Here is a 22,952-nt window from a genome sequence, read left to right on the forward strand (position 1 = left end):
CACGCAGCGGCCGCGAGGTCAGCGACAGCCGCCTCCTGCTGGGCCCGCCAGAGCAGTAACGGCAGCCAGCCTAGGATGCAAAGGCGCCACAGGCCAAATCAGGCAGGGCGTGCGCATACACATGCATGCCCCACTCAATTTGCTGCTCACCAGAGGCGGGAGAGTAGACCCTATCGCACAGCACACACTCCTCCAAATCCCGCTGCAGCCGTGCAAGCAGCACCAGTTGCAGCTCTGCTGTGCTCCCCGCTCCTTCCCTGCCGCCTGCTGCTGCTGCAGCTGCTCTTCGTTTACTGCTGATGCCAGGCACCCCTCCAGGCGCATTCTCCACTGCTTCTGCATCTGCTGCAAGCAAGGCCGCCAGCCGCTGCAGGGCCTGAGGGCAGACCAGGCTGGGCAGCAGGTCTGGTTGGCGCAGCGCCCGAGTGATGCGCTCCTTGGCAAGGCCCAGCTGCAGCTCCTCCAGCAGCCGCCGCAGCAGCACGCAAGGCGGGAAGTCCAGCTCAAATGCCAGCTGCACAGCGTCCACGCCTGCGTGGGAGAGATGAGGTGCAAGTGTGGGGAAGCGGGCAGGCAGCAAACGGCGGCGGCGGCGGCGGCACTAGAGTCGTCGCGGCACTGATTGCGGTGATCCCAAGATCCTCCCCGGTCCCTTGCCTGCCAGGTAGCGCTGTGCGTGCCTCGCAATGGCTGCTTTCACCACATGGTTGGTGCGCAGCACGCGGCTCTGCACCTCCAGCGAGTAAATGCTGAACACGGTGTCAAAGGACACGCCGAAGAGCCGGGAGACGGCCTCAAAGTGGGGCCAGGCGCTCAGCGGCAGCGTGACCTTCTCCAAAATGGCTCTGTAGACGCTGCGGTCCATTCCTCACTGACAAAAGGCGATCACAGCCAGCTACAGCAGAGCCGCCGAGGTCAGAGGCGCCTGTCATTTTGACTGCTGGCGGCGCCCCAGCGGGCGGCGTCATGCGCAGCGCTCGCAGCACCATCTGCTCACACTCTGCCATATTTACAGTGCGCGCTACAGATCCCCTAGGCCGTACCAACAACATCACGCTACCCGCTATCCAGGACTTGTGCTAGGCCAGCTAAACGGCCACCGCTACTGGACCGCCGCTCGAACCGTCGCCCAACAGAGGCGAGCTGCCTGCCGTTCCCTCCACTCGCTCCAGCTCTCTACTTGGACTTGCGCTCCATGGTGATGAAGGGGTTCTTGTCGCCGGGGTTGAGCTCCGCCAGCACAATGTTCAGCTGGTGGATGCACCTGCGCAGGCAGGAGGGGCAGCAGGGGGGGTTGGACCGACGGCCGAAAGGCCGCGAGCATCTTGACCTGCACCGGCTGCCATCATCCATCTAGCAGCGCTGTGCACTCACGCCTCGTCGGCCCTCATCCTCAGCAGCGCATCACGCAGCATGGCACCCTCCTGCAGCATTGGCACGCGATAGAAATCGCATCAAGATCTGGGTCCGAGGCAGCCTGTGGAGGCAGGCTGGCACAGCACAGGCAGCATCTCACCGGCAGGGCGTAATAGGAGACCCCCAGGCCAGGCGCCCTGGTGGACTTCCAGGTCTTGAAGCGCCCGGAGCCGATGAGGCTGATGGCCTGGCTGTAGCTGCGGGCGGGGGACGGGATGGTTTGGAGGCGGGCATGAGGTCAGGAGGGAAGCAGGCACGGCATCAGCAACCTGAGTCCAGCACGAGTGGGTGCATGTGCACAGCGGGACCCTGCTGCCGCTGCCAGCCGCAGGCAGCAGCCACTTGCTTGAACACTTGCTCCTCCGCCCTGAAGGCATCGTAGGCGTAGGCCGCCGAGGGCAGGAAGAAGTAGACGGGCAGGATCTGGAGGAACATCACCACCTGCAGCACATCGCACAGCACGCAGGCAGGCAGGCCAGGACTCTGGATGTGAGGAGCGCATCACCAGGCTGGCAGCAGCAAGCACCGTCGCAGACGCCAGGCTCGGCAAGTTCAGATTCACACGAGCCTGGAACATGAGGTGGAAGAGGCGGGCCCACAGCGGCGGCTGGGCGGGGGTCCAGGTGGTGTTGGCGACGATGCCGGCGTGGGCCCGCACGCACTCGGCGTTGGCTGCCGCTGTGTGCACCTGGAAGCAGGGCGGCAGCAGCAGGGGGGGTACCGACCGGATGCAGTGCAGATGCCACAGCGCGCAGGCAGGCGGCATGCGTGGGTCTGGCAGATGAAACCCCCACAGCCCCCTCACCCAGCCGTTGTCGGGCTTGTTGAAGAGAATGCTGCGCACGTGGTTAAACACGGCGCCTGCGCCAGCAGGTGGGGCAATGCAGATCATCATCAACACAGCTTTCACATCAGGCAGGCATTGACTGGAGCTGAGCTTGGGTCAGGTGACGGCCCGCCTGCTGCCACCACGGCCCCAGGGCTTGCCTGCCAGCCCGCTCACGGTGCCCACGGAGGTGAAGCACAGGATGCGCTTGCCCAGGCTGCGCTCGGTCAGGCGGTCGGCGGGGGCGCCCAGGGTGCCGGTCAGCAGCCCCACCAGGGTGCGTGCTGCCACATGCCAGTACCAGGCCGCATACTCGTGGGCCTGCACAGCAGGAGCAGCGGCGCAGGAAGCAGCTGCTCTCCTGAGCAGACAGCGGCTGTTTGCAAAATCAAAGCACAGGCGTTGCTGCCCAGCGGTGTGCAAGTGCTGCGGAGCGGGAGCAGTGGGCGACAGGCCTCGACAGCCCCGCTGCCTGCAAGCGGACGTCAAGCTTGCCTTGGCTGGGCTGCGGTGGACCGGCTGCACGCTCTCCAGGTACTCGCTGGTGTACACCTGCGGTGGCCGGGAGGAGGCTTCGGTGTCGGCAGGCAGCGGAGCGGAGCGAGTGCTGTGCAACCACTGCCACACAACCCACCTGGTGCTCCTGCAGATAGCTGTCCACGTCCACAGCGTCCTTGCGGATCGAGGGGTGCGGGGCGATGTACCCGGCCCCAAACGTGCGGTGGGATGCCGCGCCGCCCTGCAGAGAGCAAGAGAGAGCGCAGGGGCACCTGCGGAGCTGCTGAGTAGGCGAGACGGCGGGGCCCCGAGGCGGCCGATCGCCAGATATGCCAGGGAGCAGACAGGCAGCCAGCCAAGCTTGAGCTGGCAGGCAATGCGAATGAAGCCTTGGACAGCCCTGCGAGGCAGGGCAGAGCAGGAGGCAGCTCACGGGAGGCGTGCCATCAGCAGAGCCGACGGTCTTGGTCTCCACCATGCTGGGCCAGCTGCTCGGGTGTCAGAGGGAAGGGGGACATGAGAATGAAGCAGTCGAGGTTCAAGGCAGGCAGTACATAATGTGTACCTGGTGACTTTCCACTGCCCTGCCAAAGGACTCTGTCCGGAAAGGGCAGGTGCTTAAGAGAGGGAGCTCAGCTAGCAGAATGGCCGAGGCACCTGCAGAAGAGGAGGGAGTCGAGCAGCCACAGCAGCAGGGCAGGGGCGCCCCAGTCGTGTCGAAGGAGGAGGCGGTGACGTTCATCAGCCCCGCACAGGTGAGACGGGGGCGTCCAAGGCAGCGGGCGGTAACTGGGGTCAGGTCTGCCAATGCCGTTACGGTCCCAGCACCCCCCCAGGAGGCGGTGGCTCGTGCACCTGTAGAGACTGCTGCTCCCTCCACGCGTGCAGTATTACCACCAGCGCGACGTGAAGCACCGCTTGAAGGAGCAGGAGGAGCTGAGGCACCGCAGCGGTCCCGAGGCCCCTCACAGCCACCACCTGGCGGCAGAGGCCGCTCGGCAAAACGGGCTGGGGCAGGTGGACGTGGAGGAGGGCCAGCGGGTGAGGCAGAGTTGTGTCCGGAGCTGGAGCGTTTGCGGCTCGCAGACTGCCGCCGGCATGCATACAAACCACATGCGGCCCTTCGTGCAGAGCCCACGATGGCACCTCAGTGGCGGGTGGACCAACAAGGTCGTTGCAAGCATGCACCGTGAGGAGCCAGAGGAGGAGCTAGGCGGGGAGCGCAGCTGACGAAGCTGTGGGAGGGAGCAAATGTGTGTTGCGTGCGTGGCGTCCGTGCTTACAGCCAACCACCTTGTCACCGTTGCAACAACTGTGACTAGAAAGCTTTCTGAGCAGATGCTGCCAGGTCAGCGGGCTCAGGAGCTGCCCCATGGGTACTGCTGCTGCGGATTGGAGCTCGCGCCACTGCCAGCACCTCCCGGCGCCTGCGCCGCCAGCCTGGCCGCGATGGCCCTCGCCTGCTCGATGGCCGCCTCGGCGCTGCCGTTGCTAGGCGCTGCCGGTGCCTGTGCCGCCAGCCTGGCTGCAATCGCCTTCGCCTGCTCGATGGCCGCCTCGGCAGCGCCGCCGCCGGGAGCAGCAGCTGCCGGCGCCTGCGCTCCCGGCGCCTGCGCTGCCAGCCTGGCCGCAACTGCCCTCGCCTGCTCGATAGCTGCCTGCACCGACGCCGACTGCACCGCGGTCTGGGCTGCAGGTGCCGCGGCTGGCTGGTAGCCTCCACCGTAAGCTCCTGCACCCCCATAGCTGCTGCCGCCGCCCCTGCCCCAGCCCGGCTGCTGGCGCTGCAGGTACAGCGGCTGCTGCGTGACGGGTACAGGCGGTGGCGGCACCGTCCCCTGCGGCTTGAAGTTCTTGGGCAGCACGATCTCGGGCTTGGCCCCCACGTCCGCTGCACCGGCAGGCGCAGGCGAATGAAGACAAAACTCAGGAAGCACAGTGGGAGTATTTCGGTGGCGGGCTCTTTTGTTGGGTGCAGAAACCGCGCCGCCCCATCTGCCAACAGCTGCCAACCAGAGCAGGCAGGAGTGGCTCAGCAGCGTCGCTGCGCTGCGTGGAATGGCAGGTAGCGCCCCACCTTGCCGCGTGCCGGACGACACAAAGCCGGTCTGCAGCGAGGAGCTGTAGTACTGTCGCTTTGCTGCGCCCCAGGCAGCCTGCTGCTCCGCCCGCGCGGCCGCCACAGTGTTAGCCTCGGGTTGCGGCGGCGGCGGCTCGCCTGGCAGCGGCGGCTGCTGCTGCGGCTGGTACTGCTGCTGCTGCTGCGGGGGCATCGGCGGCTGGTACTGCTGCTGCTGCTGTTGGGGCGGAGGTTGCTGGTACTGCTGATGTTGCACGGGCGGAGGCTGCTGGTACTGCTGCGCCGGCGGCTGGTAGCCTGCCTGCGGCTGCGCTGCCGCAGGAGCAAAGCCATGCGGCGGCGCTGGGGGTGCCACCTGCGCCGCCGGCGATGGTGCGGCAGCTGGGGCGAAGCTTGCGCGCGCCGCGGCCGCTGCAGCTGCGTCTGCTGCGGCCATCCCGCCGCTAGCAAAGTGGGCATCCTCCCCTCCGTGGCTCCGAGCAAAGCCAGACATGCCTCCTGGCGCTGCCGCTCCTGCCACCGACGCCGCGGCCGCTTTGGCGGACACAGCTGCCGCGGCCGCAAGCACAGAGGGAGGCGGCGGCGGCACGGCTGTGCCGCGGCCGCGGCCACCGCTGCCAATGCCGCCGCCGCCGCCGCCACCAAATCCCAGGCCTGCACCACCAACCTGCGGGGAGCAGCGACAACCAGGCAGTGCCAGTGAGCGCCAGCGGCTTGCAACCAAATGAAAGCAGCAGGCTGCCGAGCCAGGAGGCTGGCAAGAGGCTGGCTGACCCCAACAGGCAACCCCCATACTGACAGCAGCATATGGGTATCGCACCTGGCCGCGGCCGCGCCCGCCGCGCCCTCCCTTGCCCCGCGCCGTGCCCTTCCGAAAGCGAGGGTCGCGTGCCGCCAGTTCATGCAGCATAGCAGGCACCTCCTGCCCCGCCGTCGCCAGGTTCTGGACCAGGTCGCCTGCAGGGGCAAGGGCAGAAAGCGAAGAGGCAGGGCATAGGCTGCTTGCTTCACGCCACCAATCCATAGCCCATGTCTTGTACTGGGCAACGATGCAGCATGTCGCTGAGATGCAGATGCCGCATTCACCCAGCTGCAGCTTATCCGCAGCCCAGCTGCAGGATTCCACACCCCATCCACCCACCCCCACCCCACCCACCCGCAATGCGCGTCTCATGCGGCAGCAGCAGCGTGTAGGCAACACCGTCCTTGTCCCCCGCCCTCCCCGTGCGCCCGATGCGGTGCACATGCGTGTCAATGTCCTTGGCGGCATCGTAGTTGACGACCTGCAGCGGTACAGGAGGCGGTACATCATGCGGGATGCGGTGGTACGGCCAGCAATGCATAGGGCAGTGCACTTCAGATCATTGTTGGGCAGCTGCATGAGGCATGACGCCGCCAAGGTTCCCAGTGCGCTTCCCCGACCCAAAACAAGCCACCCCACCCACCCCACTCACCGTCTTGATGCTCTTGATGTCCAGGCCCCGCGCCGCCACGTCTGTGGCCACCAGCGCGTGGTAGGCCCCCGCCTTGAAGTCTGCCAGCGTGTGCATGCGTGTGTGCTGGTCCATGTCGCCGTGGATCGCGGCAACCCTGCAGGAGGTGGCAGCGGGAAGCAAGAGCGGGTTGCAAGTGAATGCACTGGGAGGGCGAGAGTGCCCATGGCAGGGATTGGCTGGAAACGGGGTCGAAGCGGCAGCTTGGCAGATTGGCGGCAGCGCCATTGCTGCAGCCCGCCTGGGCCAGCCTGCCTGCCTGCGCCCACACCCACACTCACTTAGCTCCGGCAGCCTGCAGCGCCGCCGCTAGCTCATCCACCCGCGCCTTCTGGTTGGCAAACACCAGCACGTCGCCATCATCGATGAAGCGCTGCAGCCGGTCCAGCAGCCACTTCTGTTTGGACCCCAAGTCGTGCACCACCTCCACCACCTGCGTTTTGGACGGAGGGGGAGTCAAATCAAGAGGCAGGCAGGCGAGCAGCCGAGAACGCGGGGCAGGAAACGATCGCCAGGGGCACATGCTTGGCTCAGCAAACATAATCCTGGGCTCTCGCAGCAGAAGGAGGCTGGAATTGGGCCCAGGCAGGCCCCTCGAACATACATCACGCACGGCCGCTGCCGTGCTGCCACCTGCTCAGCCACCAACCCGGCCTGCCTCAACAACCGCCCACCTGCTTGATGTCCTCGTTGGCGCCTCCCACCTCCCCCACGGTGATGCGCACGGGGCTGGTGAGCGCATCCCCCGCCAGCCGCTCCACCTTGCGCGGCATCGTGGCGCTGAACAGCAGCGTCTGCCTGCAGGCCCCGGGCAGCAGAAGATGGGCAGACGCGGAGTCGCGGGCTGTGAGCAGGACACAGGCGGCAGGCAAGCATGCAGACACCGCCTCATACAGCACAGCATGGAGACCCTGGAGTGGGGATACATAGTATACACGGCATGAAGGAAGCCAAAGGGACAGGTGGGTAGGGGCTGGCCCCGGGCCTGCGCGTCATCATGCCAGGCCAGGAGCACCTGTCGGGGCGGATCTGGCCCATGATGGAGCGCACTTGGGGCTCGAAGCCCATGTCAAACATGCGGTCCGCCTCGTCAAACACCTGCGGTGCAGTATGGCGGGAGCAGTACAGGTGTGAGGGCAGCTGGGCAGGGAAAGCGGTTCGGCAGGAAGCAACACATGCCTACTCCACCAGGCCGATCCAGTGCCAGGCTGGCAGAGCCACCCTAGGGAGCACCCCCCTCGCACCAGATAGGTCGCCCGCTTCATGTTGCATGCCTTCATTCTGATGAGATCAATCATGCGCCCAGGGGTGCACACTGCCACCTGCACCAGGCAGCGTTGCAGTTGGCCAGCCGCGATGACGACCCATCCAAACCCGTGCCACAACTCTCCACAGCGCAACCAGCGCACCCCCTCTCTGCCTCTCCAATGCCGCCAGCCAGACCTGGCAGACCTAGACCCACCTCGCAGCCGGCCTTGAGGTCCTTGAACTGCTGGTGCTTGGACAGGCCGCCAAAGGCAGCTGCCACGCCTAGGTTGTACGCCTTGCTGAAGCGGCCTGCAGGTTACCAAAAAAGGGGCTGTTTGATTGTCACCAATGCATGCACAGCGCAAAGACTACAGCCGTTGCTGGTAAAGCAAAACACACACACACACACACACACACAACCGAAAGTAGAGGCGGGAGCAGCGGGGCTGCTCCTCACGCGTCTCCTTGTGTATCTGCTCTGCCAGCTCGCGGGTAGGCGCAACAATGACACCGATGGGGCCCTCTCCCTTCTGCACCCCAAGACAGGCAGGCAACATGGCGGTGGATGGCCCAGGCAGCATGCCATCTGCCTGCTGCCCAGCGGTCAGGGCCTGCTGCCCAACCATGCAACAGCGGTACATCTTTCACAGCACTGCCCCGCACAGCCTTCTGCGTCCGCAGGCAGGTGGCGCCGCACCTGCAGCTCAGGCTGGTCCATGATGTGCACAATCATGGGCAGCACAAACGCCGCCGTCTTGCCGCTGCCCGTCTTGGCAATGCCCTGCAGCACGGCAGTGCGAGGCTGGTTCAGCGTAGCGCACAGGTCAGGGGTGCCAGGTAGCGATGCGGCAGCAGCACCATCCCTTCCCCAAACCAGAAGCAGGCGCGGCCCGAACCGACGCCGACGCACCAGCACGTCGCGGCCGCACAGCGCTGCCGGCAGCGCCTGCGCCTGGATGGCGGTGGGCTTCTGGTAGCCGGCTTTAGTGATGGCGGCCATCAGGGGCCCGTCAAAGCCGCACTGCTTGAAGGTCTGGATTGGTCGAGGGGCGTCAAAGCCGCTCACCCGCATGCCCAGCTGGCGGCGGTACTCGGCAACCTGCGCAGCACGCCCAGCAGCGCATGGCGGCCTGAATTGCCGGGAACCGGCGCCGACCGAGGCGACAGGCGAGACCAGCCAGCTGCACCAGCCAACCCAGCCAGTTTCCCAGCCCCCAGCATGCCAGCCGCAAGCCAATGGACGCCAGTCAACATGCGGAAGCGGCAAGCGCAGGATCACAGAATAGCCCAGCACGGGCCGCCCACCTGCGCGTGGGTCAGGGCCGCAATGTCGGGTGCCTCCTCGTAGAAGTCCTTGTTGAACTCGGAGTAGGCGATGCCGTCGTGCTCCAGCGCCGCCAGCGCCTCCACATCCTTCTTCACGCCTGCATCGCATGAAGGAGAGCGCAGCAGCGGAAGGTGGGGCGGCGGGCGGTGTTGTGGGTGTGGTGGGTGTGGGTGCGAGGACCTGGAAGTCCGAGGCGCAGCGCTAGAGCGGGCAATGCCGCGAGCATTCTGCTCAACATCCAGCCCTGTGTCGCCCTGCGACAGGCGAAACTCTCACCTGCATCGTCGGAATCGTAACCCGCCGCTGCTGTGGTGCCCATGGCAGCATCCACCGCCGCGGCCGCCTTGTACACGCCCTCGTCGCCGCTGCCGTATCCGCCGCCGCCTGCCGCTGCCGCCGCCGTGAACGTGGCGTTCAGCTGGCCCTTGCGGCGGGCCTGCGGGGCAGGGGTCCGCAGCGCTGGGCGACGTCAGGAGCTGCAGCTTGCTGAGCTAGCCCCACGCGCTGCAGCAGCCATCCCTGTGCATCCAGATGCAGCGTAGAACCATGAGCCTTTCCTGAACCTTCCACACAGAGCCCATCACCACCCCACACATACACCACACCACAGCACTCGCCTCCATGAACTCAGCGGCAGTGTCCTCGGCCTCCACCCGCTCGTGTCGCGGCTTGGCCGGCGCCGCCGCCGTCTCGATCTGCCCAATCTCCGCCATGAAGGCATCCAGAGGGTCCACCTCATCCTCCCCTGCCCCGCCACCTGCCGTCCCGCCCTGCTGCCCCGCTGCAGCCAGGTCGGGCTTCTGGGCGGGGCCGGTGTTGGCCTCGCACTCTCGGGCGCGCGCCACCTGCGGGGCAGCACGAGCAGGCAGGTGAGCGAGATTCCAGCTGCTCGCCGTGATTCCAGCTGGCGGCTTCCAGCTGCCGGGCACGATGCCGGGACAGTCACGCGCAGCAACGGCGTGGTGCTGCCTCCCACGTAGAGCCGTAAGCTCCCAGGCTCTAGGCTGTGCTCGGTCCTGTGCGTCGCCACCAGCAGCACCACCCATCGCCGCTCACCAGCGCCGCCAGGTCTGGGCAATCGTCGTAGTCCTCCCCCCGTTGGTCCAGGAACGCCCGCACCTCGACCTCGCTCCACTGGCTGAAGTCGGTGGCCAGGGCTGCCGCTGCTGCCGCATATGCGTCGCCCTGCATCCGGCCAGGTCGGTTGCGGCTCGGTGGTCCGTTGAGAGCACATGGGGGAAGGTGGGCGGCAGCGGCAGCCTACGGGCAGAGCCGCACCGTGATTGTGTCATACTCGTCAAACTTGGTCTGCTCCCGCGCCTGCCACACCTTGGGTGCCTCCTTGTCCCTGCGGGCCAGAGCAGCAAGGGGAGGGCCAGAGTCAACGGCAGGCGGGCAGCGGCGGCAGCGGCCGGCGGTGGTGCGGCGAGGCACACCCCGCACCTGTCCTCGATCTTCCGTCGCTGCAACTCAAACCCTTGGACCTCTGAATGGAAGGGGAACTGGCGTTTGCCGCTCATCCCGCCTCCCGATCAGGCCAGGCCTTTCCGCCGTTCAACTGGAATGCATACGCACCGTGCGATGTTCTGAGGAAGAGAAAACACGGTAAGGGCAACCGCAGAGTGCTCCTAGGGAGGCAGCGACATGAGGCTGGCTTTCTTCGGGCGTAGCGCCCCTGTTTCGCAGCCTGCGGCTCATTTCATATTTCCTTCTGCTTCACAATTTGGACCGGAGCCATCAGGCGTGGTTGGGGCTGTGCTCGCCGCCCTTGCAATGTGCGCCACCATCTTGAGCAGTTTGACGGCCTGCGGCTCAGCCCCGGTCGCAATCCAGCGCAGGAGCAAAGTCTGCATCGCCCTCGCCCAGCAGCAGCTTCGGCAGCGGCAGAGAAACCTGAGCGGCGGGTGCGGCGGCGGCTCGTGCCAGCAACTCGCGGCGGCAGCCCGGCGGCAGCAGCGGCAGCGGCGGCAAGCCAGCGGTGCAATGGTTGTGGCTTCCGCCTATAAAGGTACGCCCGAGTATGGCTGGCTTGCAGCATTCGCCCAGGGCGGGTGGGCGAGGGTGCGAACCGTCTCAACTGTTGTTCCCAACTGCCTACATGTGCAGCCAAAAAAGCCAAGGCAGAGGCAGCGGGCGTCAAGGTGAAGCCCTCCCAGGAGATCATGGAACTGCTGGCCGAGGCGGATGCAGTGACCTTTGATGTTGACAGCACCTTGTGAGCATAGCCGCCGCACCTGCCGCTGTTGTTGCCGTGCACTCCCTCACTCGCTGGACCGCTGTGCGTTCAGCGCGGCATGGCCGACTGGGGCAGGGAGAGGAATGGCAGCCCGTGCACCGACCTGCGCTGCACTGCGTAGCACTGTGCATTCGCAGCAGGTTATGGCCGCCACCGCTGTCCCACACAGCTGTTCCACCCTCCCTGCAGCTGCGCTGACGAATCCATCGACGAGATTGCAGCCTTCCTGGGCGTGGGGGAGCAGGTCGCAGAGCTTACAAGGCAGTGAGTCTGGCTGCCTGCTGCACCAACAAGCTCTGTCATGCTGGGAGCATGGAACACGCTCCAGCGCTGCACACCACGCTGCAAATCACAGGGCAGCAGCAGCTGTGCTGAGCCAGCAGGTCCCGCGCTGCCTGCTCACAATGGGTGTGCTGCCAACGCCGCCCCGCAGGGCCATGGGCGGCAGCGTTTCGTTCCAGGACGCCCTGGCAGCGCGGCTGGGGGTAATGCAGCCCTCACGCGATGACATGCGGCGCTTCCTGGAGCAGCACCCGCCGCAGGTGGGCCCTGTGTGTGGTAGCAGCCGCAGGATGTTGCAGGATGGCGCAGGATGCCCCGTCTGCCACATCCTAACACTGCCATCCATCTCATTCCCTGGCTGCAGATCAGTCCGGGCATCCCGGAGCTGGTGCAGCTGCTGAAGGGGCAGGGCAAGGAGGTGTTCCTGGTGTCGGGAGGCTTCCGCGCCGTCATCCACCCCATCGCCGAGGTGGGCCTCGCGCCTGGCGCTCTCTGGCAGTGCAGCCAGCCTCCCGCCTCGATCCAAACCCTGAGTTGCTGGTCCTTCCTGCCTGGCACAGATGCTGGGCATCCCTGTCAGTCACGTCTTCGCCAACACCATCCTGTTCAATGTGAGGCGGCTTCCTGCACCCGAGCGGCTGCCATCTGTCCGCCCTGCCATGCAGTGGCATGGCTGCCCCGCTGCCTGCCGCTGTGAAGCCGCCCATTTGACCAGCTCGCCCAATGGCACGTGTGCAGGAGGATGGCAGCTACGCCGGGTTTGACACAAACGAGTTCCCCAGCCGGAGCGGCGGCAAGGCGGAGGCTGTGAAGCATATCAAGAAGGTGCGGGCTATGGTCGCCCGCCCGCTGCCTGCAATGTGGTATGGATGGCAGGTCAATCATCCCGCTGCCAGCTCCCGTGCTGCCCGCTCTGCGCACCCCCAACTGCGTGCCGGGCACTGTGCTGCGGCGTGCACTGGCCGAGCTGGCTGGCTGGCTGGCTTGCCTGCAGACCCATGACTATCAGACTGTGATCATGGTGGGCGATGGCATCACCGATTTTGAGGCGCGGGCGCCCGGCGGCGCCGACGCATTCATCGGGTGCGCTGGCCGCGGTCTGCTAACTTTGCTGCTGCCAAAGGCACAGATGCGGTGTGGCATGCACCATCCCAGCTGCCAGCCTGCAAGGGCCGTCCTTGGCGCTGGCTGTACTTGCGCATGATACATTGTACCCAATGTACTGCCACGCTGTACCCAATGTACTGCCACGCTGTACTGCAGGTACGGCGGCGTGGTGTACCGCGAGAATGTGGCCCGCCTGTCCGACTGGTACGTGTTTGCCATCCCGGCCATCACCGCCGCCCTGAAGCAGGTGCTGGGCCTGGCGACTTCCTCCTCCCTCTCCTCCTCGGCTTGGTCGACAATCGAGGAGATGCAGGTCACTGCAGGCGACCTCACCCAGGTCACATCAGGCGACCTCAGCCAGTAGCTGCTGCTGCTTGCGAGCCGCAGTGCGCCGCCCGCTAACCAGTCGCTTATGCCTTCTCCCTGGTCTTTTTGTGTTCCGCACCAGCCCGCCCTGCCTGCTCCAGCACTGTAATGTATTGCTTTCACTTTCACTTTACATCTGCTATTTTCAGGATGTCGCCGTGTGTGTGCCTTTCATGTTGTACTGAATTTCCTTCCAACTCAAACATGGGTCCTTTGACTGTAAGCCCTGCTGCCAATGTTCTTTGTGCCGCAGTTCTGCTGATCTTCCTGCTGGCCACCCTGCTGCCCAGTGGAAAGAAGCAGCCAGTTGCTAGTGGCCACCTCGGGTGCTGCTGCCAGCTTCAGCGCTGCCTGCCGCCAGCTGCACGCACTGCTGCTTGTGCCCGCCCTCCTTCCAGTGCCGCAGCTGGCAGGCGCGGCTGTAGTAGGCCACCGCGCGGCAGCCGCTACACTTTCTCAGGTTGCTGGCTTCCTCTCCACAGCCGCTGCACTTGGGACAGACGACGATAGGGTTCCTGTCCAGTCGTGTGCGTTGTGCTGGCACTGTTGCCTCCCCAGGATGGCGCCCTGCCGCTTCGTCCACGACCATTGCCAAATCTAAAATGCGTTTTTTCCAGCTGCCATAGGTTGGTGATGGCACCCAGGGCTTGCACTTGGCCATTGCACTCTTGGCGACTGCCAGCATCTCGTGCACCTCCTCCACAGGCCAGCGCGGCCCGCAGTCTCCTCTGATGAAGGACTCAACCAGGCACAGGGCTGCCATCATCTCTACCACATGGGCTGCACCAGGCGCATGCATAGCAGAAGCCGGAAGATCAGTCGTATTTGTGGGAGCCTAAATGCATGGATGAATGCCTGCTGCCGCAGCACTCACACTTATGTTCTGGTGCTGCCTGCAGCGACAAGCGGGCTGCAGCCACGGCTTCTGTGCGTGTGAACTGGAACATAGACATCAGGCAAGCTCGCTTCAAGTGCAGGTAGGCAGTAGCGCTGAGGTCCAGTTCGACAAGCTGTTGGTTGGCAGACATGGCTGCTGCCCGCCACTCATGCTGCTGTGCCAGTGTCGCCTCAGAATCATGGCTGAGCAGGTCTATGGCTGTATCCATTTGAATGTACAATGCGAGCAGATGCAGCTCGGCTGCACTTAACACACGAGCGAACCCTGCGCTGCGCTGATGCTGCTCCAGAGCGGCTGCCGCAGCTGCGTAGCTGGCTTGCGAGGTTACTCTTCTCATTTCCTCTGCTGTACACCTCCGCTGGACAATGGTGATTGCTGGCGGACCTAAGGGCAGGCTAAATAACGATGCACCCGCCATGCGTGCAAGAAATACGCTCGCTGGATTCCGCACAGTGCTGAGCTCGTCAACCTGCGCCCCATCCACATGAATTTGATTGATGATTATCAGATATGCATGCATTAGGCACTGGACTGGTAGGAGGAAGTTCGCAGCATGCTCCACACATACCGCGTCCATGATTCCTCTCATGCATTCCTCCGTGAACCATAGCTGATTGAAGGGTGTTGGCAGGCTGCATAGTGCCAACTGCAACAGCACGGCGAGGCCCTGCATGCACGCAACCCCAAGATAAAGGGAGGCAGTGAGCAAGTAAGCCGCGACACATTGAGATAAGGCACTAGCCCTCGTCCAGCACCTGGTGCTTGTCACGGCGTGTCAGACCAGGCCGCCGCTGGCCGCTCTCATTCACAAAGATACGATGCAGCTGCACCGTCAGATCCAAGCTCTCCACAAACAGCTGCAATCGGCAAGGGCGGAAGGGTGAGCGGCGGGCGTGGGCGGCGGGCGGGCGTTGGGCGGCAAGCGCGCCTGCAGGTCTCTGCTGCCTCGGTGCTCCTCAGACTCCTGGAGCAGCCGACGTGTCCGCTCCTTCCTCTCCCTCGTGAATTCCTTCAGCTCCCACGGCATTGGGTTGCCCGGGTTCAAGTCAGTCCTCGTTTACACGCTCGTAACGCCTAAACCTGCTGGGGCAGCACCTGATGTCAACAGGCGTGGGTTTCGGAAACGGCGGCGGCCGATGTAGGGTTCCAGCGCTCAGCGCGCTCACCAGGGGCGCCGGCGCTTCACTTGAATTCTTCAAAATCTCAGACAAATGCTCACCAGGTTCCTTACAAAGGCGCGCCTGGCTATAAAAACCGCACCAGATGCAGAGTTGGCCTGTGTTGGAGCAGCCAGCACGGCAAGCAGGTGGCGACATGGAGCGCAGGACCGCATACCATTCTGCTCGGCCCAAAACCACCCTGTCGGGCTTGCCTCGCTAGCATTGCTGTCGTACAAGATGTTAATTACACAGCTTGGCGGCGCCAGGATGTGGAGAAGAAAACTTCACGCGCCCGCTGGCATGCCGACTAGGCAAGGCTGGCAGGCCCCGCCTCAGTGGCCAGGCCCTGCAACGACGGCAGCGGGGCTTCCGCCTGCGCCTCTGACAGAGCCTGAGTCCGCTGCAACGCCGGCACCACCGAGCGCTGCAAGGGCAGGCATACACCAGAACCCTGTCGTTACGCTGCTCTGGCCAGCACGACGACACGCAGCGCTCCGGTGAGACCCTGCCCACCCAGCAACAGCCTGCCTCTCACCTGTGCTGCCTTGTTGATCTTTGCAAACAGCAGGCGCAGGATGCGCTCGCGATCCTCCCAGCTCAAGTCCTTGACATCCACGTGGCCCGCGGCGCTGGATGGGCTGGCTGCTGCCTGCGATGCGCCTGCGCTGGTCGGGCTGCCACCACCGGCTGTCCAGCTGGTGGCTGCTGCGCGGCTGGGGCTCCTGACGACATCAGGCACGACCCCTGCAGCTGCTGCTGTTGCTGCTGCTGGCGACAAGGGCGCTGGCGGCGAGGGCAGGCCCGCCACTTTGCCTGCCGCAGCGGCAAGCGTCGTGGTGGTGTGTGCCAGCACGCTGCTCCCTGCTGCTGCCAGGCCCTTGGTACTGGCAACACTGTTGCTGGCCTCGCCAGTCAGAGCCAAGGAAGCAGCGCTGGGGCTGTCGCCGGCAGCTGCTGGCTGGGTGGCCTGCTGGAGGGGCGAGCCCCTCGCCGCTGCTGCCGCAATCTCTGCCCGCACCTGCAGTATGCCGGACACCAGGAAGGCCTCCACATCAGAGCGCTGCAGCAGCACCTCCTGAGCCAGGTGGCGCAGCTGGCGCAGATCACGGGTACGTAGCCGCAGCAGCCTGCGGGGAAGGTGTTTTTGGGTAGGAGGCACACCAGCTGCCATGGCATGAGGCGGAGTGCCATGCATGCCATGCATGCACGCATGCGTGACCGTACTGGGCACACGCTGCAGGACCTGCACTCTGTAAAGCTGCCACTGTGCCACCCCAGCAGCCCTCAGCCACACGGCGCCCCCACCTGCGCAGCCCGTTGTGCTCGTTCACCGCATCTGCCAGCTGCGCCCTCAGCTGCTGCTCCAGCGCCGCCTTCTCCACCTCAAAGTCCGCCGCCATCTGGGCCAGCCCCCGCTCCAGTGTGCCAATCTTGGAGTGGGCGTCCCTGATCTCACGAGCCTGCACCAGCCACCATGGAGGAGCAGGGTGTGGGCCGCCCATCAGGCAAACGTCCTGGCCCACCCGCCTGCACCTCCGTGCCGCTCGCTGGCCTCCCCGTGGCGTGCCTGGCCGCTGAAAGCACCTGCAGCGTGCCGCGCTTGGCATACTGCTTCTCCATTTCATCCTTCAGCTTCACATCCCGCAGCAGCGCCGCCCGCTCCGTCTCCAGCGCCTTCATCTCCTTCTGAAGCTCCTCGGCCTCCTGCACGTGGCAGGCGGCAGGAAGCAAAAGGCGCAAGGAGGCAGGCAGCAGGAAGCAGCAGGAGTTTGGGCCTGGCCGAGGAGAGGAAGAAGCACCGTACACGCCCCAGGCAAGTGCTGCAAGCTTACACCTGTCCACCAAGCGCATGGCTGCGGACGCATGCAGCCTCCATTGCCAGGGGCCCTGGTCCACCATACCTGACCATAGTGCTTCATCTCATCCTCCACCTTGCGGCTGTGTGCCAGCAGGCGGTGCAGGTCAGCTTCCAGGCACACATCCCCATCCTCCTCCTCCTCGCCGCCGCCACCGGCAGCTGGGCCCTCGCCCAGCCCATCGGGCCCGTACCCCAGCTCGTACAGTCGGCGCTGCAGCGTGCGCACCTGCAGACGGCAGCCAGGGGTGGCCACGTGCTGAAATGCCCGATGCACCGCACCGCAGTCTGCTGCGTCGTGGCATGAATGCTCATTCACCACTCAGCCATCCACCCACCTTCTCCCCCATGTCTTCCGCGATGTGCACATTGTCCTGGCGCAGCCGCTGCATCTCTGCCACCAGCGCCTCCTTGTCCTGCCGATACTGGGCCAAATCATCCAGCTGAGCCTGCAGCGCCGCCGCTTGTGCTCCCAGCTGCTGCCGCTCGACCTCAAACTCTGCTTGCAGCTGCGCCTCGTGCTGAGCAGCGGCGGCCTCCGCTTCCTGTAATCGCTGCACGGCGGCAGCAGCTTCGGCCTGAAGGCCCGCCAGCTGCTCGTTCTTGGCCAGCATCTGGCGGCGGAAGAGCTCCGACAGCTCATACCCCTCGCGCTCCTCGTGCCGCCGCAGGTCCTGCAGGCGCTGGTGGTCCTCGCACAGCTGCCCGTAGGCCTCATGCGAGGCCTCCAGCTGCGCCTGCGCCTGGCGCAGCCTGCGGCAGCAGCAGGTCGGAGGCGGCGGGTGGGGAGCCGGGCGGAGGTGGAGTGGCGAGGCATCGGCTGCTGTCGCCGCCGGCGGCAGCCAATTCCCACCTGTTCTGCTGCAGCAACGCCTCCATCTCTGCAGCGTCCTTGTCCTCCTTCTCTTCCGTCAATGCCGCGCCCCTGCCAGGCCGCGCCTGGGCCCCCGCTCGCTTGATTTTGCTGGACATGTTGACCTCCTGAGTGTCGTGGTGCGGCGGGGCATTGAAACGGTGGCCAAACCACCGGCCTGGTCAGCATTCGTTGGCAGGTTAGGAAAGACGAGACCATTTGGGAGCCTGACCTTACGCTCACGACTCAAATCGCATAGGAGCACCGCAGGACGATCTGGGGCGGGGGAGGCTCCTGAGAGACGCGATCACCACCTGGCGCTGGCCGACCGTGCTGAGCTGGGAATAAGGTGTGAAACGCGGCAGGCAGGCGGTGGAGCAGCGCAGGGTGGTCAGCGACGCTGGTGGGGGGAGTGCCGCCCGCTGCCGCCCTACCACTGCCGCTGCCGCCACCTGCCCGCCGCTGGTGCTGCTTGCCCGACCCCTCTGCATGTTTGCTGCTCCGCACCAGGGAGCCATGACTGCCAAGAAGCCCAAGGGGGAGGTGCATGAGGTCATCAACGCCCTGGAGCACTTGTCGGCCCAGAATGGCAGTCGGGCAGATGTTGTGCAGAACAAGCGCGACTGCTTCCAGGTCTGGCATCGGTCCTTGTGTGGCTGGGGAGTTTTCAATGTGCTGCGCGTCTTGTTGAGACCAGATGATGCTCCACTGCATCTTGTCCACTCCCTGGGAACCGGCCCTGCCTCGCCGCCGCAGAAGCTGATCCGCTACATGACGCAAGGCATCGACATGTCGGCTGCCTTTGTGCCCGCCACCAAGTGCGTGGCGCTGTCCAAGCACGACCTGCCGCTGAAGAAGATGCTGTACCTGTACCTGCGTACCGCGGCCAAGCAGAACTCCACAGTGGCGCTGCTGGTGGTGCAGGTGCGGGTGGCGGGGCAGGGGCGGGGCGTGGGCCTGAGCTGGATGGCCAGCAGGGCTGGCGCCGCAACTGGGTGGGGACAACTGCGCAGGCCGGGCCATCGCTGCCTGCGCCGCCGCTGCCGTCGCGGCTGCAACATGCGCGCACCGCCATGTGTTGCCGTGCAGACGCTGCTGAACGACTGCAAGGATTTGGACCCAACCATCCGCGGCCTGGCGGTGCGCAGCATGTGCAGCCTGCGGGTGCCGGAGCTCATGGAGAACGTGGTGCGTGGGTGGGGGCTGGCTGGCCTGCTGGCTGGCTGGCTGGCTGGTGCCTGTTGTTGTGCCGCTGGGGCCGGCGCCACAGGAATGAAGCCGATGCGTCCAGGCAGCGCTGCTTCCTGCCGCTGCGCTGGCTCCGTGGTATCTCTCAATCAGACGCCTTGCCCCCGGCTACTGTCCCAACACTCTGTTGCTTCCGCCTGCCTGCCTGCCTGCCCCCGCTGCCTTCCACCCGCTGCAGTTCCAAGCGGTGGATGCGGGCCTGCGCGACACGCACCCGTACGTGCGGGAGGCGGCGGTGATGGGTGTGCTCAAGTGCCACCACCAGGACGCGGCGGGGGTGCGCATGCGGGGCCTGCTGGAGCGTGTGGAGACGCTGCTGGGCAGCGACACCGACCCCCAGGTCGTGGCCAACTGCCTCTACGTCATGCAGCAGGTGCGTGGTGTACATAGACGCATGCTTTGGGAGGGTGCCTGTGTGATCATAGAGACAGCGCAGATGTGGCACTGCGCACTACGTCATGCAGCAGCTGTGCCGTGTGGGGTCGGTCATCCTGGGATGTGCAGGGGGTTTGGGGGCTCGGGGTGGGGGCGCGGGTGGGAAGGGCAGCTCATGCTCGGCTGGGTGACCAGCGAGATCCTGCCTGCTGCATCCCAGCCGGCGCTCCACCGAGGCCACTACACACTCTGCGGGCCTGCCGCCCCTGCCCCTCCCTCAGGTCGGCATGCTGGAGGGGCGCATCACGCGCCAGCTGGTGGTGTCCCTGCTGAACCACATCAAAGCCTTCAGCGACTGGGCGCAGTGCTTTGTGCTGGAGCTGGTGGCGCGCTACCAGCCCGCCTCCGAGGAGGAGCGCTTCGACATCTTGGAGGTGGGGCCCTGCCTGGTGGCTCGCCCCTGTCCAGCTGGCTGTGTTTTCCTGCAGCTGGATGGTGCTCTGACTCTGCTGTTGCCCACGCTCTGCATGCCTCCGTGCTGGGCAGCATCCACCCACCACATCTTTCGTGTCCTGACTGAGACGGCAGATCGAACCCCCCGCACGCCCACAGCTGCCACCCCTGCGCATTTGCTCCCCTTGCCTCGCGTGCCTGCCAGGTGCTGGACTTTGGGCTGAACCATAACAATAGCGCCGTTGTGATGGCCACCGCCAAGCTCTTCCTCCATTACACCCTCAACTTTAGCCACCAGCACCAGCAGGCAAGCCTGGTTTGGCTGCTGCCTGCTGGGCTGCTGCCGCTGCTGTCCGGCAGGGCTACTGCTGGCCAGTCTGTGGGTACGGCAGCCGCGCCATGTGCTGGACTGGCATGCCCACCTCCTGAGGCTGCCCAGTTTGGTAGTTACTGCTGCCGCAGGTGCTGGAGACTGTGAAGGATCCACTGCAGACGTTGATCCAGGGGCGTGAGCCGGAGGTGGTATGGGCGGTACTGTCCAACTTCCTGGTCCTGGCGCAGCGCTACCCGCTCGTCTTCTCCCAGGTGCGGCCCATGTGCTTGGCCAGCGGGGCAGCTACGCAGGGCAGCCTGAGCAGAGTCGGTGCATGGACGTGGAGACAGGGATAACTTGGCTGTGTCGCACCACTTTCCACGGCCATTGTATACGCTTGACCCTGTACCCACTGTGCTGTCCCATCTGTACTGCCCTCCCATGTATCGCAGCTGTACCCCGAGTTTTTCTGCCGCTACGAGGACCCCTCCTATCTGAAGCGCCTCAAGATCGACGTGCTCATCGCCATCGCAGACCAGACAAACGCCTATGAGATTGCCGAGGAGATGACGCAGGTGCGGCGGTGTTTTTTGGTGTGTCAATGCACCGCAGAGCCTGGTCCAGTGGCCGTGCACCGATTTGCCATCTACCTTGCCGTACCGTCCCCGCTGCCTGCCGCCCGCCGCCTGCAGTATGTCAAGGATAGCGACGAGGACCTGGCACGCGCCGCCATCCGCTCCGTGGGCCAGATCGCGCTCAAGGTCCGCCCTGCTCCGCTGCACCCCTCGCCCAGGCGCCAGCTGCTCGTCGAAGCCCTGCTGTCACCTGACCTTCATGCTTTGAACATGGCCATGTGCGCCAGCTGGCGATGACACCAAACCGCCTCCCACCCTACCCGACACCCCGTCCCTCCCTGCCTCCCCTCTGCTCGGCAGGTCCCTGACGTCAACGGCATCCTGGACCGCCTGCTGCTGTTCCTGGGGTATGAGAAGGACTATGTGACGGCGGAGACGCTGGTGCAGGTGCGCTCAAGTGCGGGAAGCAGCTTGTTGGTCTGCTCTCTCGCGCAGCGTTTCGGCACGGGTGTGGACACTGTGCTTCGCAGCGTGTGGGCCTGCCCCTCACCAGGCCTCGGAAGCGCTCTCGCCTGGCCCTGCCCCGCAGATGACAGACGTGCTGCGGCGATACCCCGATGCGGCGGCGGCGTGCGTGGAGAGCGTCGCGGCAATCCCCGAGGAGGTGCGCGTGCCTGCGCATGCGGGGGGAGACTGGTTCTCATGCACAGTTAACTAGGCAACCAGCTGGCTGGCTGAGCCCTGCTGCTCCCCACAGCGGCTCCATTCCACTCTTCACTGCGCCCACATGCAACATGTGCAGGCTATCGTGGAGCCCGAGGCGAGGGCCGCCTACCTGTGGGTGATTGGAGAGTATGGCGCGCAGATCCAGGTCAGCACCCCTTGCCATGCAGCGAGCTCCGCAACAGTGCTGTGCCGAGCTGCCTCTCGCTGCCCCAGCAAGATGGCAAGCTAAACAGGGGTCGCCTTGGCACGGTTTGGCTCACTGGCAAGTGCTCCTGCTGTGCCCACACTGCGCAGGATGCTCCCTATGTGCTGGAGGGCTTTTCGGATAACTTTGGGGAGGTGGAGCCGGTGGTGAAGCTGGTGAGTAGCCTCGGCTTGGTGCGATGCGTGCTTGCCTTGGCAGCGCATGTGGTCTTTGCATTGGTTGGCAGCCAACTGCTGACATCACTCCCGATCGCAAGTCATTCACCGGGCCCTCCCTCCTGCTGCCGCAGGCGCTGCTGACGGCGTGCATGAAGCTGTTCTTCAAGCGCCCGCCTGAGACCAGGCACGTGATGCAGCCTGGGCCGCCGCCTGGCCGCCATGCACACCCAACCGCAATCTCCCTGCCTTGGTCTGCTCTCGCGACATATTCGCAGCCCCTTGCCACACATGCACATGCCGACCCTGCCCCCGGTCGTGGCCTGCTTTGCCCCCGCAGGAAGGCGCTGGGCGCTGCGCTGGCTGCGGGCGTGGCCGACCCCGCGCAGGAGGTCCACGACAAGGCCCTCCTGTACTACCGCCTCCTGCAGCACAGCGTGGGCGCGGCGCAGCAGGTGGTGGATGTGCCCCGCCCCGCGGTCACTTCCTTTGCCGATGCGCAGTCTGCGGAGACGCAGGTGGGCTGGCAGGCGGGGCTTGGGCAGGCCCGCTGTGGGCCGGTCGGTCGGTCAGATGGTGGCATTGGACTGTCCACCTACCCACCTGACATGCCCGGGCCCCGTCGGGCCACACCACGCACCCAAACCACTCTCTAAGCACGCCTGGCCTCTCTCCTCTCCCGCAGGACCGCATCTTTGACGAGCTCAACACGCTGTCTGTGGTGTACCGCGCCCCCGCCAACACATTCATCGACGCAGACGCCGCTACAGGTGGGGGCAGCTGCGGCGCGCTCTCCCTTCGTCTGCCTTCAGCAGCCTGCTGCCTGGCCTTCCCCGGCGTTGGGGAGACGGCTGCCGTGTGTCCTTGCCACGGGCTGTTGTGCATGCCAAGCAAGCCCGGCCAACTGCTCCCTGCGCTGCCTGCGCTGCCCCGCCCCGCAGAGCACTTTGAGCACGATAGCATCGACATAGGGCCGCCGCCGGACAAGGAAGGGGAGCAGGAGTCTGCTCTGAACCAGGCGCAGGCCAGCTTGCTGGACATGTCGGATGGGGACGGCTCCGCGACGCCTCTGGGGGCAGCGGGCACGCCCTCGGCAGCAGGCGACAGCAGCAGCGGTGGTGCGCTGGCCGACCTGATGTCCCTGGGTGGCGGCGGCAGCAGCGTCGCCGGCCCACCAGTGCCCACGCTGCCCGCGGCATCTGTGGCGGCGCCCGCCTCGGGAGCAGACCTGCTGGATGATCTGCTGGGAGGTGGCGC

General features: G+C 65.4%; 6 protein-coding genes across 6 annotated transcripts; 2 read left to right on the top strand and 4 right to left on the bottom strand.

Annotated features, from left to right (window-relative positions):
• Positions 1 to 1,176: 1,176 nt before the first annotated feature.
• On the bottom strand, positions 1,177 to 3,218 carry CHLNCDRAFT_143310 (hypothetical protein; the record flags this gene model as incomplete). The annotated part of the gene is made up of 10 exons (XM_005849893.1): positions 1,177 to 1,264; positions 1,375 to 1,424; positions 1,517 to 1,613; positions 1,769 to 1,857; positions 1,979 to 2,104; positions 2,222 to 2,277; positions 2,386 to 2,563; positions 2,759 to 2,794; positions 2,877 to 2,981; positions 3,174 to 3,218. 10 exons carry the CDS (start codon positions 3,216 to 3,218, stop codon positions 1,177 to 1,179), a joined length of 870 nt encoding a protein of 289 aa, XP_005849955.1.
• A 2,440-nt stretch (positions 3,219 to 5,658) lies between these two features.
• Positions 5,659 to 8,989, bottom strand: CHLNCDRAFT_6836 (hypothetical protein; the record flags this gene model as incomplete). The annotated part of the gene is made up of 12 exons (XM_005849894.1): positions 5,659 to 5,777; positions 5,977 to 6,103; positions 6,275 to 6,410; positions 6,595 to 6,746; positions 6,988 to 7,111; positions 7,329 to 7,411; positions 7,558 to 7,635; positions 7,776 to 7,870; positions 8,019 to 8,091; positions 8,259 to 8,342; positions 8,472 to 8,660; positions 8,867 to 8,989. Coding segments are annotated over 12 exons (1,383 nt in total), but the record flags the coding sequence as incomplete, so codon positions are not given.
• Positions 8,990 to 11,050: 2,061 nt separating this feature from the next.
• On the top strand, positions 11,051 to 12,877 carry CHLNCDRAFT_51173 (hypothetical protein; the record flags this gene model as incomplete). The annotated part of the gene is made up of 8 exons (XM_005849640.1): positions 11,051 to 11,103; positions 11,314 to 11,388; positions 11,558 to 11,666; positions 11,771 to 11,875; positions 11,967 to 12,017; positions 12,145 to 12,231; positions 12,401 to 12,489; positions 12,670 to 12,877. 8 exons carry the CDS (start codon positions 11,051 to 11,053, stop codon positions 12,875 to 12,877), a joined length of 777 nt encoding a protein of 258 aa, XP_005849702.1.
• Positions 12,878 to 13,189: 312 nt separating this feature from the next.
• Positions 13,190 to 13,642, bottom strand: CHLNCDRAFT_143314 (hypothetical protein; the record flags this gene model as incomplete). The annotated part of the gene is made up of 2 exons (XM_005849895.1): positions 13,190 to 13,364; positions 13,533 to 13,642. The coding sequence occupies 2 exons, from the start codon at positions 13,640 to 13,642 to the stop codon at positions 13,190 to 13,192; spliced, it is 285 nt and encodes a 94-aa protein (XP_005849957.1).
• An 872-nt stretch (positions 13,643 to 14,514) lies between these two features.
• CHLNCDRAFT_143315 (hypothetical protein) lies at positions 14,515 to 17,764 on the bottom strand (the record flags this gene model as incomplete). The annotated part of the gene is made up of 7 exons (XM_005849896.1): positions 14,515 to 14,634; positions 15,473 to 16,064; positions 16,243 to 16,397; positions 16,522 to 16,641; positions 16,839 to 17,021; positions 17,131 to 17,545; positions 17,646 to 17,764. 7 exons carry the CDS (start codon positions 17,762 to 17,764, stop codon positions 14,515 to 14,517), a joined length of 1,704 nt encoding a protein of 567 aa, XP_005849958.1.
• Positions 17,765 to 17,910: 146 nt separating this feature from the next.
• Positions 17,911 to 22,455, top strand: CHLNCDRAFT_30507 (hypothetical protein; the record flags this gene model as incomplete). The annotated part of the gene is made up of 17 exons (XM_005849641.1): positions 17,911 to 17,994; positions 18,156 to 18,278; positions 18,402 to 18,569; positions 18,735 to 18,833; positions 19,072 to 19,266; positions 19,550 to 19,702; positions 19,927 to 20,028; positions 20,184 to 20,306; positions 20,487 to 20,609; positions 20,727 to 20,795; positions 20,970 to 21,056; positions 21,199 to 21,273; positions 21,412 to 21,480; positions 21,630 to 21,695; positions 21,830 to 21,886; positions 22,040 to 22,213; positions 22,381 to 22,455. Coding segments are annotated over exons 2-17 (1,752 nt in total), but the record flags the coding sequence as incomplete, so codon positions are not given.
• Between the last annotated feature and the right edge of the window lie 497 nt (positions 22,456 to 22,952).

Source organism: Chlorella variabilis, assembly GCF_000147415.1.
Source record: "Chlorella variabilis unplaced genomic scaffold CHLNCscaffold_5, whole genome shotgun sequence".
Lineage (NCBI taxonomy): Eukaryota > Viridiplantae > Chlorophyta > Trebouxiophyceae > Chlorellales > Chlorellaceae > Chlorella > Chlorella variabilis.